Source organism: Myotis nattereri (assembly GCF_964212035.1).
Source record: "Myotis nattereri genome assembly, chromosome: 4".
Lineage (NCBI taxonomy): Eukaryota > Metazoa > Chordata > Mammalia > Chiroptera > Vespertilionidae > Myotis > Myotis nattereri.
Window position 1 is genome coordinate 53,437,848 of NC_138079.1, and position 19,641 is coordinate 53,457,488.

Consider the following 19,641-nt stretch of genomic DNA (forward strand, 5'->3'; position numbering starts at 1 on the left):
TTTATGGAAGTTAGAGGAGAGTACATATATAATTTAAATGATCATACAAATATACATAAAGTTACAGCTATGAAAACTCAGTGTAGGAAAAGCAAAAGGTGCTATTAGAAGATATAGTAAGAAGTAGTGAACTATCTTTGGGGTTGATGAAAGGCTTTCCTATAGAAGTCATATTGGAGCTGAGATAGGAAGATAAGTTGGTATCAACTAGGTTAAAGAGGAAGAAGACATTTCAAAGAATGAGGAAAGCATGTGCAAAGATCCTATGGCAGAAAGGAGCATGGCATGGCAAAAAAAAAAAAAAATGTAAAAAGGCTAAGGTGTGGAAAGCAGAATCCAGGGTAGTGTGGTATTAGAAGATATTGCAGAGGTGGGTAATCCATTCTCTGTAGGTCTTATAGGGCAGGCTAACTTTTTTTGAATATATTTAAAGAAAAGAAAAATTCATGGAAGGTTTTTAAGCCATATGTGTGAAACTGTAAAATTCAGTTTTGAAATTAGATTTGGGTGCGAGAAATCTATTGGTGCAGTTTGGAGAATATTGCAAGTGGAAGTCCATATACATATGGAAAGAAAACTAGGAGGTCATTGCAATAGTTAGGAGAAAGTTGATGGCAAATGTGGTGCTATGGATAACAGATATCTGGGGTTAAAATCAATGAGACTTAATAATGGATTGGATATAGTAGGACAGAAAGAGGGAGGTGTTTAGTTGGCCTCCTAGGTCTCTGGCTTCTACAATTGCCTGGATGTACCATTACCCAAAATAGGGAATAATAGAAGAGGATCCAATTGAAGGGGAATTTCCTAAATTTAGTTTGGGTCATGTTGAGTTTGAGGTGTCTTCGTAATCTCCAGGTGAATACTCAAACATTCATATATTATTGGCACCCATAGATATATGGGTCTGTAGTCCTAGGAGAGGTTAACATTAGAGATATGAATTTTGGAAGTACATAGGTAGTACATGAAGCCACAGGCATGTATGATTTCACCTGGAAAAACTGATAGAACTCTGAAGATATTCAATATTTAATGGCCAGGTCAAAGCAGATGAACCTGCAAAGAAGACAGAGAAACAGAAACAGAAAATGAAGAAAACTGGGAGACTACCTCAGGAGAGTGTGTCTCAAGGTAGAGAAACTGGACAATGGTACTATATGTGAAGCAGGTCACTAAGATGTTATTTCTCACCAATATGTAACTATTTGAGGAAAAGAACATTGTCTCAAACTTCACTGCCTAACTTTTCTCTTACTATTAACACCTACCACAATGCCTTACCTGGAGAAAAAAATTTACATGTGTTTATTGAAAGAATAAGCAAGCACAAATTGGTGAACTGAATAAAAGATCCACATAGTCTACAATATAATTAAGTCAAAGACAGATTAATATATTTAGGGGAGGGGCAAAACTATATAAATCTAAAACAGGATTACATGTAGTAAAAGCATAATAGAAACAAAAGTATAGTAGAAATAAGTATCTATAGCTCAGAATGGACTGGCCACAGATCAAAACATATGTTGCCATCATAAAACAAAATGATAGTATAAAATAAATGGACTATTTACTCATACTGAGTGTGCTCATTGGATTCAGTGTGCAGTTATGACCTACTTCGCTAAGAAAGACCTGAAAAATATTTGGAAATATTTTAAAATACGCAAGAAGGTGAAAGTTTGAAAATAATATAAAGCATGACAATGTATCATAGTATAATTGAATAAGATAGTATTCTGACAAACATTACATAAAAGGACAGTATGGTGTCATAGCATTAACCTTGAGCTTAGTATATTCTCTCCATGCCTTTGTTTAATGTAATATGAAACTGATTACCCTTTCTAAATCAACTCACATTGTTAGCCTATACTATTGTTAGGGATAATGAATACAGCACATTTTACTTATTGCTTGGAAAATACATTTACTTTTCCTAAAGCAAAGTCTTCTAAACTCTGATCCAGGGGTTCTAGGAGAACATGAAAATTCTATTTTTTAACCAAGTTTATACTTTATAATTTTCTCTAGAAATCTTATAGACAAATTTATGGCCCATACAACTGGTTTTACATTTGTAACTATCGTTTTAAGTAATAATTTCAATCTTCCTCCTTGTTCTGTTTCTTCCTTTTTACCTATCTTTAGTTCATCATCCTATATAATAAAAGTTTAATATGCAAATCTACCAAACAGCTGAATAAACAGTCGGTGGGGGGCAGGGCCAGCGAGCAGGTGGTGCCAGGCGAGCCAAGGCATGTGCCAGTGGGCAGAGGGAGGGAATGGCAATGGGGAGGGGGTGGTGACAAGCCGTGGCAGAGGGATGATGAGGGGGGCCGGCACTGTATCCTGTCAGGTCGCCTCCCACAGATGGAGGCCGGGCATCAATGGTGGGGTGGTGGGGGAGGTGCCATCCCCTGATTGGCCGGCCCCCAGTTGCCTCCCAGAGAGGGAGGCCAGACTGTAGCTTACAAAGCCATCAGTAGGACATCCCGTGAGGACTCCTGGACTGTGAGAGGGCGCAGGCTGGGCTGAGGGACCCTCCCTCCAGTGCACGAATTTTTGTGCACCGGCCTCTAGTCTTAATATATTTAATACTGTTGAAAGCTGACTGAAATTCTTCCTGAAACAACGCACATGTATAAATAAATAAACAACTAGATAAATTACTAAGATCCTCCATAATATTAAATACTTCATTCACCTCTTCTCTAAGACTCCCCCTTTCAAAAAAGAAAAGCCAATGTACTTTTAGTTTGTCTTCATCTGCCCATTTATTTTCCTGAATAGTTCATTTTAGTTGCTAAGGTGAAAAATGGAGTTTTGAATAACAGTTTGGGGTAAAAGACACACTGAAGCAGCTGATACATGTGAGAGAGATGGATGACAAGGCAGAGGATTTTAAGGTGATATGATGGTGGTCTAGGAATTCCCCTCACAATGTCTGGCAGATATTAACCAAGAACCTGAGTTATTTTGAAATTACTATTATTGCTGCCCTGGGTTACTTGGACTAGATCACTGCTCTGAACATGTTGAATCATAAATCACATGGACCATGTCTTTCTAAGCACATTATATAGACCTCTTAGACAATAATTGTCAGAAAATATTGCACTCAGTGTAGTGGGGGCTCATACTGTACCTTACATGGAGAATTTAGAACAGTAAAGGAGAGACAAAGGCATTCTGGGAGATAAAACTACACAAATAAAAGGCCTGGATCTGATAATAACCAATAAATAAAGGTTGAAGGTATGAAAGAACTGTGTGTTGAAGACAAGCAAGGAGAGTGACAGCTGGAGCACAGGAATCTCTTGTGTGCGCCAGGAAACAAGCCGTGAATGGACAGTGTGGGTGAAACAGAAGCTACCTTAGGTTCTTGAGCCGGTGACTGGTAGAATGAGAGCAGTATCTTAAAAATGCCAAACAATAATAAAATGGACTAAGGTTGTTGTAATGGGTTGGAGAGAAAGGATGGTTCTAAGAAAACTCGGAAGGAGGAGTCAGCTGAAGGAATAGGCAAAGAAGCCACTCCACGTGGAAACCATATTAAAGGTTCTGCCCCAAAGCACTGAAGAATAGACACTCCTAGAAGAAAAGACACCATGTGTGGAAGGATCAGTTGAGGACATCACGTTGGGTTTCTAGTAATTCAGTGGATCATTCAAGAAATATGGGCCGCTGGACATGCAATGTTCCAGTAAAGGCAAGTGCTCAGAGCTAGAATGCAGACCTAGAAATCATCTGTACAGAGATTATATGGTAAATCATGTGAACAAAAGAGCAATAAAAATTGGGTTTCTTCTTAATTTTAAAAATGATTTTATCTTAATAAAATGAAATTGTTTTGTTATAAGAAATTTGGAAAATATAGAAAACCATACAGATAAAAATTAAAATTGTTTGCAATCCTACTATACAAAAATAAAAACTATGAACTCTCTAGTATATATCCTCTCAGTGCTTGTTTTTATACATACATTTTTAATGCTAAGGCTCACTACTTCTCAATAGTATCCCACCTTCTAATAACTGTTCATCCTCAGGAATGTAGGGGTTCTCTTATTCTGCAAGTTTGGGGAATCAGCCTACTAGATTCCACCCCACCCCCCTCGCCCCCCGGCTTGGAAATAAACACTCTACATGCAGAGACTCCACAAAGTTGAACCATAAAAAATGACTGTACATAATGGAAAACTAACAATCTTAGATTTCCCATGCACACCTGTTAACATCCCCTTGAACTGCTCTCCCTTTGAAAGGTGGATGTGTAGTTGTCAGGAGCTTGAACTTTAAAGGGAACAAACCTAGGTTCAGAGTCTGCTCCCAGCTTTGTTTTCTTCTTATTACTTCAGTCTCCACAAAAGAAGCACATAAGTGCATACCTCACAGACCCATGTGAGGTTTGAGAGAGATAATATACATGAAGCACTTTTCAAGTCTAGTATTCAGTTCACTCTAAAAACTGGGACAGCTTTGATGATGTCATAATTACTAACCTGCAGTTTGCCCTTAACTATAAATCACAATGATTTGTCATGTAATATTTTTTAAATCAATCTTTTTAATGACTCCACATTAGACAATTATATGGCCATCTCATAATTGATTTATCTAATTCCATAGTGTGGGATATTTATTTCCATTTTTTTCATTCACAAATAATGCTTCCTTGAACATCCTTACATATAGTTTTGTCAACAGTTCTGGTTAATTCTTTTTTTAAATATATTTTATTGATTTTTTATATAGAGGAAGGGAGAGGGATAAAGAGTTAGAAACATCGATGAGAGAGAAACATCAACCAGCTGCCTCCTGCACACCCCACACTGGGGATGTGCCCACAACCAAGGTACATGCCCTTGACTGGAATCAAATCTGGGACCCTTCAGTCCGCAGGCCGACGCTCTATCCATTGAGTCAAACCGGTCAGGGCTGGTTAATTCTTTATGATTGGATTGATTCCTGGAAATGGACTTGCTGAATAAAGGGGCATAAATGTTTTTAAGGTTTTTAATACAGCTTACTAAAATGCCCTCCAGAAGCTAGTATCAAATTAAATTTCTACTATGGTCTGACTAGCCACCCCATGTTTTAATCTTTCTATTAGGATAATACTGGAGATTGGTTGCTACACAGAGCAGAAAGAAATGTCTTACTACATTTATGCTGGCTTTAGGTATGAAAAAGAGAAAGAATTTAATTATAACAAGTAGCTATTTGAAAGGTAGAAAACCCATTTCTGTGCTGACTTCCCAGGCCTCTAGCTGGACTGAACAGAGCAAGCCTAGAGGTGGAAGTCTTATAGATTAAGATAAAAGCAGGTAATACAAATGGATTAAAACAAATGTGAAAATAATATGGAGAACAAACATGTTTAGAAGTTTGGGAAGTCATCAAAATGACCAGGTTGTTTGCTTAACTGACACTGTAAAAGATCCAGTTGTTTAATTTGTTACTTTTCCAATAATGAATATTAAAATATTGGCTATTGAATTCTCAATGACATAAGTGTGTATTTACAGGCAAGTGGACAGAGTATTGAGGGCATTCCACTTCTAGGGATCAACCCTAAGGAATTAAGATGTTGAAAAAGTTTTACATTTAAGTGAAGTAACAACAATACATTGGGGTCTTTGAAGGTAAAGTCTGTGTCTCATTGATCTTGGAGTCCCCATTAACTATATGAGGATATGCATGTAACAGGTAAATCATACATGTTTGCTATGTCTATAATAACTTTGTGTATAAGATTCTCACAGCTGAAACCGGTTTGGCTCAGTGGATAGAGCGTCGGCCTGCGGACTGAAAGGTCCCAGGTTCGATTCCGGTCAAGGGCATGTACCTGGGTTGCGGGCACATCCCCAATAGGAGATGTGCGGGAGGCAGCTGATCGATGTTTCTCTCTCATCAATGTTTCTAACTCTCTATCTCTCTCCCTTCCTCTCTGTAAAAAATAAATGAAATATTAAAAAAAAAGAAAAAGATTCTCACAACCCTCTATTTATGGGTGGGACTCTTGTTCCTCAAGAGAAAGATACAGTCAGACAATTCAGATGATGAAATCACTGAGAGTGTATTTCCTAGGTGAATCAAGAATGTATGGGGATTAACAATATGTCCTTTAGCTACACATAATCTAGTTACTCACAGATACCTAGGAAAGATACTTTCTAATGATATATTTAGCAAAGAATCAAACTAATTTTCTACATGATGCCACAAAATGTCATCAGATTACTCTGGAAGTACATTTCATGCTTTAAGTGACTTTTCTTATATTTACTAGTAAATACTGCTAATAAAATAATAAAAGTGAATTACCCTATCAATAATTTTAAGAGTTACTCCTCTCTCTACTTTTACTAAGGCTGTGAGTTAGTTACATGAATTAATCAGTTTTGCTGTCTTTTTTGATAATTAATTGGAGAACTGCCAAATCCCCAGTTATGAGTCAAGAAGGATGAATTTTTAAATGACTAGGAGATTAGCTAAAATAGAACTAAACTCCATTTTCCTGCTATATCAGTAAAGCTATAAGTTAGTAGAATAATTAGGAGGCCTGTGCCTTGGATATTTGATCTAAAAACAAAACAAAAACAATACTCTTTACTTACCTGTGGTATTATAAAAATTTGTAAGTTCTTTTTGTAAGATGCACTTACCTCTGTGGATAAAAGTTTCCGTTAAAGTTTAAAAATATAGATTTATAACTAGGATAGCATTTAGAGGTTCTCACCTGAGTGAAGAAGGATGGAAATGTGATATGCAAGAAAGCCAATGTAATGGTTGCTTAAAAAGTGGTTTTAAGGAATCTGAAGCAGAATCATCTATGTCATGCTGAAAGGCCCTGGGGAAATAAAAAAATTATTTCAGGGTATACAGGAAGCATTAACTATGGAGACCATTGACAGTTTTTATTTTTACTTAGTATTCAATGTAATGATTTTTTGTATTGTGCTAGAATGGACAATGCATCCATATCATCCACTTGGGATTTATGCCAGTAGGTGAGTCAGAGGCCTCTACATAACAATCCTTACACTTGGGAAGGTTATGACAATACCATTATCATTTAATTTTTTAAAACTCGCATTATAAAATTTGTCAAAAAAAATTTGTCAAAAATAAATATTTAAAGAATAATAGTACAATGAATACCTCTTATCTCTCCCTCCTCATTTGGATCCAATAAATGGCAATATTTTGTCACATTTGCTTCATTAATGTAAAAATGTTTAGCATAAAGGTTCCTCTTTTTACTCTTTAAAGAGATTTACAAAAACTAAACAATTAATGAAAATTTATAATTAATTTTGTATTTTCTTAAAGGCCTACAGAGAGCTTGTAAATAAGAATTTAACTGTAGAATATTTGATTTTTATTTCAAAATATGAACAATTTGGCCAGACTACCTGGTCTCCAACTATCTTTGGAGAATTGACTTTAACATTTTTCTAGATTGGCCCAAATTCAACAATAAATTTTGAGGTAATACAAAAGGATTTGCTACATAAAATCTTTAGTAGATAGTCTGGTTAATAAAAAATTTATAGTAACAGGAGGCTGTATTTGCCCACATGGAGTTAAGAGCGACAATGGGACCACTTGAGAAATGGAATTGTTTGAAGTGGTACTATTTCTCTTTCTATAAAGTATAGGAGCAATAGCATCTTTTAGATAATATGTAGAATAGAATTTCATTTTGAATGCCAGTCCCTGCTTTTCGTTTCACATCCTGCTTTTTGTGCCTTTGCATTTTCTAAATTTGACTCTCTCCTATTTATCTTGTCAAGTAAAACACCTTCTAATTAAATATACTTAGACTTTTTTATACTTTTAATATATCATCTCCTCTTTGAAAGCCATTTTCTCATTAATTTTCAAAATAGAACAAAACTCCTTAAATAGGTTTCAAAATCAGGTGGTCATATATCTACTCCATGCATTCCATTGTGTGAACTAGAGAGATAAGCAGAAGCTAGTCAGGATACCAGGATATCCTTTTCTAGGGAGTCTGGATTTTGCATCAGCAATGAGCATTCACTGAAGTGTTTATAACATCAGAGTGACACCACCTATTTTACATTTTAGAAAAGTCACTTGAGTACAAGTGAGGAAAATAGACTAGTGACGATCAAGGTTGGAGGAAGGGAGATAATAAAGATGATACTGTGGTAGATAGGTAGAAGATGGCAAGGTCCTAAAGTTAGAAACAGAGGAGATAGTGAATAGGAGACAAATGTCAATATAAATTAAATTAATATGGTTAACAATATTCATCCCCTAACGACATGTGGTTGGAGATGGCATGAGGGAAAAGCAGAAGTGAGAAGAATTGAGGAAAAAGAAGATCTGTAAGATGACTTGCAGATATTTACTTAAGTTTTAAATATGTTGAAGGAGCTGCAGACAGTTGAAGTACATTAAAAAAGAGACATACAACAGGAATTTGGATTTATTAATCTAACCTATACAAGAGACATCTGGGTTGAAGATACTGACGTAGACATCATTAGCATGACAGTGAAGCCAAGGGAATGGGTGAAGTCACCCAAAGAAAGAGTGTAAAATGAAAAGATGGTCAAGGAAAGAACTCCAGAACACAATGATATTTAAAGGGTGAGGTGAGAAAAAGCAGCACTCAAATGCAACCAAGAGGGAATAATCAGAGAAGTAGGCAAAGAACCAGGAGACAGTGACAATAGGGAAGCCAAAAAAGACAAATGGTTAATAGTGTCAAAAGGTGCAGAGAGAATAGGGAAATGGAGAAACAAAAACTGGAGTTAGTGATTGGGTATGCAAGGATAACCTGACCCATGCTGTTTGTTTAGCAATATGGGGGCAAGTGCAGTGATGCAATTCTGTTAAAAGTCTAAATGATGAATGTATTGAGTGAATGGTAGGTGTCAAAGTGGAGACACTATGAGCACAAACTATATTTTTAGGAGGGAAAAACAGTAGGCAAGAAGGGATCCATTTTAATGCAGGAGAGATTGGGGAAGAACCAGAGTAGAAAGAATATTCTAACATTGTGGAATGGATGTAAATGTGGTTAGGTGAAAATATTTGCTTTGCTTGGGAAAAAAGATACATTGATCACCTACCAAAGGATATCGAGGTGAGTAGGGATCAAGATCATTATTATGAATGGAGATGAGAAGTTCAAGTGCACTCATGATGGTCTGGGTTTTCTCAGAAAAGTACTAGGGGCAAGGCCATCTGCTAACAAATAGTAGGATGGGGGCGAGTAGGGGGTTTGACCAAAGTAGGTGATGGGACAGGTAGCTCTTTAGAGATTGGACAAAATGGGATTTTATATTGTCAAAAGATATAAAAGGACAGCTGAGTGCTTTTCTGCCAGCAGTGTTCCAGAGTCTTGGGTAGAGAGGCCAAGAAGGAGAGGTGCAGAGCAGGAACATGCAATAGCCAGGGGGCTAGAAAAAAGGAGGGACCTGGTATAAAATGAGAGGAGATGCAGCAAAGGGTGTGGAAAGAAAGTGAGTCTCAAAGGCAGTGACAGACTGGGGGGAAACATGGGACAAAAGAGAAGGGGCTCGGTGTGAAAGAGCAGGAGGAACTGGAGACGGCAGGATCATAGCCTCTGCCTACTTTGCCTACCTCTTTGAGCTCTTTGCACAAATTACCATGTGTCCAGTTATTTGGAGCCACCCTATTTCTCTAAGAATAAATACCTTTCCTAGAATGTGCTCTCTGTCATGTTCAGCTAGCCACTGAAGATCATTTAAAGGCATGCAGGAGCTCTGGAGCCAGACAGCCTGGGTTTGCACCATGAGTGTGCTTTTTATTAGATGTGTAATGTTGTTTTTCAATTTATTTCACTTCAGTTTTCTCATTTGTAAAACGGGGATGATAATAATAACAGTCACCTCAGTGTGATGATTCAGATAATGCATATAATGGACTTAGCCAAGTGCGTTGTATATAATAAGGACTCAATGTATGTAAGGTATTATTGGTATAATGACAGTTGTAAATACTCCTTACGGTCTATGACCATCTCAAAACTGATGTGAAATTGCTAAAAGTCTAAACGGTTGCCTAGTTACAGTTTTATCCTCAAGTTTAGAAAAATAATGGAAGATCTAATAATAACGGAATGGTTATTGGTGCCAAATTTTCTTAGACTACAAACCACTGGCAATCTAATATTTCTCAGAATATTTCTGCCAGTACCTAACCTCTTTTACTTCACTGATGGTTTCTCAGTTGTACTGGTAATAGTAAGATTATTTGGCTATAAGAAATGTAATGGCAGATGTTTATAGTCTCAGAGGGGGTGGGATCTGTATGAGCATTTAATTCCACAGCAAGATCCCAAATTAGTTTCATTATTCTGGAGAGTATAACAGGGTGGAAATTGGCCCACAAGCCTCAATGGGAGAATGAAATGATGAGCTAGCTATTAGATAACCTCTAATGATATTCGCGTAAGCAGTTAAAAGAGAGGATACTCTAAATAATTCATAGTGAAGAGTAAAATACAATTGTCTGAGCTATGGAATTATATTTTTCACCAGACACAAAAGAATTTTGACATAGCAAACTTAAATACTCCTTTAAAAATAAGTAATTGTCTACTGGTTGAAGCAGACTACATGTACTCACATTCCCAAATTAGCATATTGTAAAGATGGCTTTGTTAAGGTAGTAGAATGAATATGGGACATTCTTTGCCTTTGCCCTTTTCCCAACATCAACTAACCCAGGCCCCTTCTCTCCCATTAATATCATACTGCCTCTGGCCTCATCACACCTTACCAGTTGAGCACTCTACCCCAGATGCAGCCTCCTGGTCCTCAGATCTACAATTATGCTATCTTCCTTCCTTTTTTGCATTAATAAATTGGTTTATTCCTTGGGCTTATGCAGCCAGCTGCTAGAATGAAATAAATCCAATGCACATAAAAAGTGAGAACAAGTGATAAACTAAAGAGCTGGCTGGGTTTTACGCTTCTCTTATGCCAACCTGCTTTTGGCTGCCCTCCCAGTAGAATTGTGTCTCAATATATAATGTTAATGAAATAAACCTCCAACATGGAAACAAGGCAGCCCAAGGGTCAGGTCAGATGTCTTGTATCATCTGTGCCTACCACAGTGCCTGAGCTATTAGAGGTGCTCAGTAAATAAAAATGTCAAGAAGTAGAACTGGTTTGAAACTAAACTATTGAGAAAGCCTTGGAATACTTGAGATAACTGAGGCCATGGAGCCTTTCTGATTGCCTTAAAATCACAAGCAACTAATCACGAATACGTAGAGACAGCCAAATTCCATCTACTTTACCATTTTAGACATAATATTAAGTCACTGCTTTGCTTTCATAAACCAGTGTTACGCCCTAATCGGTTTGGCTCAGTGGATAGAGCGTCGGCCTGCGGACTCAAAGGTCCCAGGTTCGATTCCGGTCAAGGGCATGTACCTTGGTTGCGGGCACATCCCCAGTGGGGAGTGTGCAGGAGGCAGCTGATCGATGTTTCTCTCTCATCGATGTTTCTAACTCTCTATCCCTCTCCCTTCCTCTCTGTAAAAAAAATCAATAAAAAATATTTAAAAAAAGAAAAAAAAAGAATCCAGTTCCTAAAAAAAAAAAAAAAAAAAAAAAACCAGTGTTACCCTTGGGACTGTAAGTAGTTGCCTAAATTTCATTAAGTGAGAGAAATAAAGATACACTTGAAGTAAAACACGGTTCCCCATATTTCTTTTGTCCCCTTGGCTTATGTTTCTCATGATGAAAATAACTCTTCGAGGTTAGAAAATGATGAATGAATTAAAGTTAGAAAATGACTAGCACAATGCTTGGCCTATAGTCTACCATACTAAAGGTCAACCATAGTAATTACTGGTTAAATAAAAAAAGAAATATGAATAAAAGGTATTGTCAGACCCTGCTTTGCAGAAAGGAGGATGAATTTGGGGGCCATCTGTGAATAGCAGTCTTGGGTGGTACACAGCCAAGGGGCAGGTTGAGAAGAGAACATATGGTAGAGAGATAGAATAAGACTTGACCCCTGAGAACAGAGCAGAAACCAGCTAGTCAAAGATTCAGAACAAAGGCCCTCTCAAAAGTTAATTACTAGCCTTTTACCAGTGTTTTTACCCTATTAGGACCATACATAAAGCTGTTTGATTTCAGTGTTGTGGGTTTTTAAAAATAGTAATATTCCCTTAAAATAATGTTTAGAGGGAATGGGAACAAAGGGAGTCAGTCATTTAATCTTAAACAAAATAGCAAAGACAAGAAACTTCACTTTCTGGATTATTTTGCATCCTGCAGACATCATTTTTTTTTCTACATTTTAAGTATTTGTTATTTTTATTTCCATTCAGTCTTTATTCACTTTTAACAGCTTGTTGAGTGATATAATTCACATACCACGAAATCTGCCCATTTTAAGTTTACAATAAAATGGATTCTAATATATTTAACCTTCACCTCTATCTAATTTTAGAGCATTTTGATTAGCCTCAAAAGAAACCCCGGCACCCATTAGCAGGTACTAACCATTCTCCCTTTTCCCCCTAAGCAACCGCTAATCTTCTTTTTGTTTCTATGGATTTGCCTATTCTGGACATTTCTAGTAAATTTGTGTGCTCTTATGTCTGGTTTTCTTCACTTAGCATGTTTTTGATTTCACCTCTGTTGTAATATCTATCAGTATTCTATTTCTTTTTATTGCTGAATAATATTCTCCTACATGGATATGCCACATTTTGTTTATCCATTCATCAGTTGATGGGCATTTGGGTTCGCTCCACTTTGTTCTATTATGAAAAATGTTGCTGTGAACATTTGTGTGCAAATCTTTGTGTAAACATATGTTTTTATTTATTTCGGGTATAAACTTATAGTAAAATTGCTGAGTCATATGACCAAATACTCAGCATTTTACTTATGCATATTCTATGCTTTCTATTTTTAGGAAGTACCTAACTGTTTTCCAAAGATTTCCAGACATTCTGGAGGTGTAAAAAACAAAGTTTTAGACCAATATATTTTGTTTTGTGAGGCACTCTGAAATAGTTTTTAAAAATAAATAACAGTCCAGCCAGCATTGCTCAGTGGTTGAGCATTGACCTGTGAACCAGGAGGTCACGATTCGATTCCCTATCAGGGCACATGCCCAGGTTGTGGGCTCGATCCCCAGTGTGGGGTGTGCAGAAGGCAGCTGATCTATGATTCTCATCATTGATGTTTCTATCTCTCTCTCCCTTTCCCTTCCTCTCTGAAATCAATAAAAATATATTTAAAAATAAATAAATAAATAAATAAATAAATAAATAAATAAATAAATGCCTAAGAAGAACATAGCTTCAAAAGATCTGGCATGAGTTTGAAACTAGAGACACAACATTGGGATACCTTGGAATTTAGTCATTCAAAAGCCATATGAGTGACACCAAGTGAACTCTAAGACAGTTCTGCTGCTTTTGGCTTAGTGATCTCCATTCTGACCTAGTTGTGATGACTTCGGCCTTTGCCTGGTACATTGTATATTCTTTCATGTTATTAAATGTTAAAACATTGGAGACAGTATACCTTCAAAAAGTTTCCACTTATAAGAGTCTTTATATGACACATCAAAATATTTTTTATCATTAAAACTTATCAGACTTCCTGAAATTATTAAAGACAGGTTATTTCCTCTTTTGCAGCATTGCATTCCTTGTGTTTAATCACAGGGGCGAGGGAGGCAACAACATTAATTGAGTTGAAACTAAATGATAAAATTCTAAGAATTAATTTGTTAATTTGTTATGTACAAATTACAACTAGCATTCTATGCAGGCACAATGTGATACGAAACCATTGTCTGAGTGTATGCATGAATGCACGTTGACTACACTTCTGAATGTGTAGTTTAACGACTTTATGAAAGAACTACGAGTGATAAGCACTTTAGAAAATACATGGTGAATATTTTATGTTTCAGCAGGTCTCTTTCCCTAGAGCCGTGGTTGGCAAACTGCGGCTTGCGAGCCACATGCGGCTCTTTGGCCCCTTGAGTGTGGCTCTTCCTAAGCCTTAGGAGTACCCTAATTAAGTTAATAACAATGTACCTACCTATACAGTTTAAGTTTAAAAAATCTGGCTCTCAAAAAAATTTCAATCGTTGTACTGCTGATATTTGGCTCTGTTGACTAATGAGTTTACCGACCACTGATCTAGACGAGTCTCAACTGGGCTGACTGGGCTTTTCCAGTCTCTGCCACATATCTGTTCCATGCCAGAAGGCTACCTCAGGAATATCCTCATGGAGACACAAGGAAGAGCAAGGCCTCTCGAGTTGTAGACTTATAAGCACCATACTTGCACTCCTGCTTCATTCTATTACCCAAAGCCAGGCACATGGACAAGTCCTGAGACAGAGGCAGAGGACACTTCAAAGTTAAATGCCCAAAGGGGTGGATGCAGAGAGGGTGAAAGATCATTCAACCCATCAGCAAGATCAATTCTACCTTAGAAATACTTTCCACACCTGTCCAATACTCCTTCTATCTTATTGCTACCACCACTTCAGTTCACCATGATCTCTCTTACCCATCACCACCTGACTGCTCTGTCCAAATCTTTCTTGTCCATTGCTTCTCAGACCATTCTCAATGCAGCAATGACAATAAACCATTTGCCAAATGGTTTCCTATTGTTCTCAGGATAAAGGTGAAAATCCTGACTAAGGCCTGAGTTGTTTTCAATTTTTCAATTGAGGGGTTATTTTAAAGCAAATAGGTGAACCTGGTGAAAGGGAGAAAGAGAGTGAAGAGGGAGTGTGGGAAAGAGAGGCTTTGTAATGACTTCCATGTGAGGACAGCCTGGGACCCCTTTCTCCAACCTCATCTCCTTCCATCCTTTCTTTCACTTTATGGTTGGAACACATCATAATTCCCCAACTTGTACACTATTTCAAGCCTCTGGGGTCTTACTTGGACTGCTCTGTGTCCAAGTAGAGAAGTAGAGTTCTTTGTTCCTCCTTTTGGTATGGCTTGAAAACCCTCTGCCTTATGCCTTAAAAAAAAAAGGAGAGGAGAAGAGCGCAGATTGGTTTGGCTCAGGGCGTTGGCCTGTGGATTGAAGGTGAAGGGCCTGAGGTTCGATGAGAGAGAGAGAGAGAGAGAGAGAGAGAGAGAGAGAGCGCGCTTTTTGGACAGAAGGAGGAAGAGAGTTTATATAGTTTAAGTTTAAAAAATTTGGCTCTCAAAAGAAATTTCATTCGTTGTACTGTTGATATTTGGCTCTGTTGACTAATGAGTTTGCCAACCACTGCCCTAGAGGGCAAACCTAAAGTGCTCCTTTTACAACATTATAAAAGAAATCTACGAAAGAGGGTAAAAAAGAACAAACATTTTTGCAAACAGGTTTCATTCTTCCTGAAAAGATTTTAAAATCATATATTCCTGACCTGGGATTTAGTGGTCATATACTAAACTCAGAAAGGAAAATACATTCAATTTATCTGTCAGAACTGCTTGGAATAAAGGCAGTCACCCTCTAAAAAGCCATATTACATAGAACCGTGGTCGGCAAACCACAGCTCGCAAGCCACATGCGGGCGCGCACATACAGTGCAATTGAAATTTCATGGCCCATGTGCAGAAGTCAGTATTTTGTGGAAGAGCCACACTCAAGGGGCCAAAGAGCCACATGTGGCTCACGAGCCGCGGTTTGCCGAGCCGCAGTTTGCCGACCGCTGAATAGAGTGAAAACGTTAGGTATAGTTTATAAAAAAAGTCAATACTATCAACATCTTATTGTTACTTTTCACCACTTCCTCAAAGCATGTAGTTTAATTTTTTAATGTGAGGTGGAAATATAGTTATTTCTAAAATACTTATAACAACTTCATATCTTGTCTATGAAGGGAAGCTAAGTAAGTCAATAGGGTTCTTGTAATGTCTGTACATTTTTTTCCTAATTGGTGAGAACATGCTGCCCTGTAGATTTATTTGCCAACACAAAAGCAAAATATATTTTAAAGACTGGATTTATAATCTTGGAAGACAAACATAAAATTTAAACCAACATGAATGTATGAAATTTGAGAAAATTTTTATAAAGTGAGATTAAAAAGGAATTAAAGTATATCTAGATTTTTGTTCATACTTCAAAGCAACATAGCTATCTGTTTTATAAAGAAAAACCAGAGGCAGTAGATGGTGTAAAATGTTCTATAATACTGGTTGAAATTAGCAATTTAAATTTGTTGAATGAGGTTATAGTGCAATATCTAATGCACAAATCACAGAGAATTGAGTACTTGCATAGTTGTTTAAAAATGTATTAAAAGGCTATAGGTTAACAATAATAAATGTATATTACATTATTATTATTAAAATATGCAATCTTTGATAATAATTTATTTGTTTTACAAATGCATTGGGGATTAAAATTTTTCTATTCATCTGTGACTAACCATGAAATTCAATATTGCTCACCATGACCAATCCATGAAATTTGTCAACTTTGTTCCTGATTTTCACAGGGCCTTCCCCTTAGATGAAATGACCCATTTAACTAAGAACACAACGATTTTTTCATATGGTAAATCAGTTCAGTTTACTAAGATTTGCTATGGATTTCAGACCTTGAGTTTTTATGATTATGAACCATTATATATTTAATCCCAAATGTCTAATAGTTTATCTCACTGTTTCTCCCCCTTTCTAAAAGAATTCTCTATTTCTAAAATTAATTTTCAATGCCAGAAGGAACAATCTATAAACAATGGGTTAGTTGAAAGTCAAACAGCAGGTGAAAATTACGGGAAATTGAAATCCAAGTTATTTACTCAGAAATTCTAACAAAAATAAAACAAACGCCGAAACCGGTTTGGCTCAGCGGATAGAGCGTCGGCCTGCGGACTGAAAGGTCCCAGGTTCGATTCCGGTCAAGGGCATGTACCTGGGTTGCGGGCACATCCCCAGTAGGAGATGTGCAGGAGGCAGCTGATCGATGTTTCTCTCTCATCGATGTTTCTAACTCTCTATCTCTCTCCCTTCCTCTCTGTAAAAAATCAATAAAATATATTTAAAAAAAATAAATAAATAAAACAAACAAAAAAAAACCCTCAAAATTTTCTGAAAACCACGATTCATATATTGCCCTTATCGGAGTGCTAAGAAAGGAATATTTTACCTAGTTTATCCTAAAAAACAGAAATACTGTATGTCTAATTTTTTACTATCCAAGAAATAAAATATGAAATTATCTAGTTTTTCAAGGTAAAGTGACTATGTTGGAGGAGGGTTTAAACAAAATTATATTACTATATTAGAAAATCTACCCCAAACTTTTCTCTATTACAAATTTGAATAAAATAAACCAGAAAAGTAGTTCAGAAATTTTAATTTCCCTAAATATTACTTATTTAGCTAAGTAAACTACATCAACATTATTAAACAGTAATTGCTTAGTCCTATTTCAACTTGCAATTACGAGCTCAGACACTAGAGCCTAATATTAAAAGTGAAAATCTATGGTAGATTAACTGACAGTGTGGAACTATGAAGTCTCTTCCAGATTTGGGCATATTTTAGAACAAATTTTTAATGTTAAATTTTTATTAGAGCAAATCAATCTATATAAAATTAAAAGCTAAAAATATTTTTTAAAAAGCCATTAGATATAATTTTATTTTTTCATAGAGTTTCAAGCTATGACTGAAATAACCAACTCATTAATATAATTTGATCATTTAAATAACTCAAAGAGTAAAGCTTAAAATGGTCCTGATTGTATTGGAGCCTTATGAACTGAATGAAATTTACCAATAGAGACATAACACAGTATTCAGACTAACTTGCTTTGAGAATGAAGAAACCCCTGTTGGTTAGTGTTAGTTTTGTACAACAGCCCAATTCACAATATAAAAAACATACTTCAAAAAATTTGTACTTACTACTTACACAATTCAGTAAATAGAATGAAAATAACTGTTAAATCCCATTATTTTCTATATTGTAATAGCGAAAAAGAAAATATATTTGATACTTACTGATATAAGTCAGTTAATGGTGAAGTCAAAATGACTAATGTTGTCAACAGATTATTACAATGGGTATAAATTTTAAAAATTTTATCATCTATATATTCATGAGGATTCAAAAGTTTCTGTACAGATGTGCAAACTGACCATAACATGTTCTCAGTGCATATTAAAATTGTTGTGATATCAAGTCTATTAGAAAGAAAAAAAAGGAAATTACGTTAAAAAAAGTGCCTTTCTACTTGGTATATATACTATCTTTTATATTTTTTGTATTAAATATATATAAGAATATAAATATTTGTTCAGATATCAGAGCTTTGGAGATCAAAGACAGAAGGCATCAAAACTAGGTCATGTTTCCATAATACCATTATATTTAGGGATTGTGAGGTCTATAACAGTGAGGAGTTTTAGGGGTGCTTTTAAAAAATATATGTTTTTATTTTGCATTATCAGGATTCTATTCAAGAAGTTCAGGAAACTTTCATTGAAATTACATTCAGTAAAAGAAAAGTCAGATTAAAAGTAAATTTGCTATTACATACATATATATATATATATATATATATATATATATCCTATCTAATAAAAGAGAAACATGGTAATTGGCATACGACCGCTACCCTTCCCATTGGCTAATCAGGGCAATATGCAAATTAACTGCCAGCCAAGATGGCAGCCGGCAGCCAGGCAGCTTGAAACTAACATGAGGCTTGCTTGCTTCAGTGACGGAGGACTCCAACGTTCCCCGCCTGCCGCTGCAGGCCTCTGAGATCCAACTCTAAGCAACTATGTAACAAATATAGAAGCTATACAAAACCCCAGAAACCTGCTTTAGTCTGCCGGGCTTCAACCAGCAGGATCGCAACATTGTAAGCAAAGCCCAGAAATTTACTTTCAGCAGCAGAGGCCGAAGAGCTGGAGCCAAGCCTCAAAGCTAAAGCTGGCCCAGAATAAAAAGAAAAAAAAAAGAAAAAAAGGAGCAGTTGGGAGCTTCAGTCACCCCCAGCCTAAAAACAGCCCTCAACCCCTCACCCAAACTGGCCAGGCACCCCAGTGGGGACCCTCACCCTGAAGGGTCTGTGACCAGCTGCAAACAGCCATCATCCCCTCACCCAGGCTGGCCAGGCACCCCAGCAGGGACCCCCACCTGATCCAGGACACCCTTCAGGGCAAACCAGCTGGCACCCACCCATGCACCAAGCCTCTACCCTATATAGTAAAAGGGTAATATGCCTCCCAGCACCGAGATCAGCGGAGCTGCAAGGCCTCCCGGCAACGGGATCAGCATGACAGGGGGCAGTGCCCAAACACCATAATCTCCCTGCAGCTCTGTGTGTGACAGGGGGTGGCGCCCCAACTCCCCAATCGGCCCTGCTCTGAGCCCGACCAGGGGCTGCACCTAAGGATTGGGCCCGCCCTCTGCCACCCGGGAGCAGGCCTAAGCCAGCAAGTTGTTATCTTCTGAGGGGTCTCAGACTGCGAGAGGGCACAGGCCGGGCTGAGGGACCCCCCTCCCCCCCCCGAGTGCACAAATTTTGTGCACCAGGCCTCTAGTGTGTGTGTGTGTGTGTGTGTGTATATATATATATATATATATATATATATATATATATATATTAATAT

The 19,641-nt window shown here is 37.0% G+C and overlaps 1 protein-coding gene across 1 annotated transcript in view; it reads right to left on the reverse strand.

Annotated features, from left to right (window-relative positions):
* Nucleotides 1-19,641, reverse strand: part of KIAA0825 — a 373,094-nt gene that overhangs the window by 228,080 nt on the left and 125,373 nt on the right. Inside the window, exons 11-12 of the mRNA XM_081088719.1 lie at nucleotides 18,022-18,204; nucleotides 6,749-6,859 (exon numbers count right to left, since the gene is read on the reverse strand). Coding sequence (XP_080944845.1) covers nucleotides 6,749-6,859; nucleotides 18,022-18,204 — 294 coding nt within the window. The remainder of the gene's footprint in view (nucleotides 1-6,748; nucleotides 6,860-18,021; nucleotides 18,205-19,641) is intronic.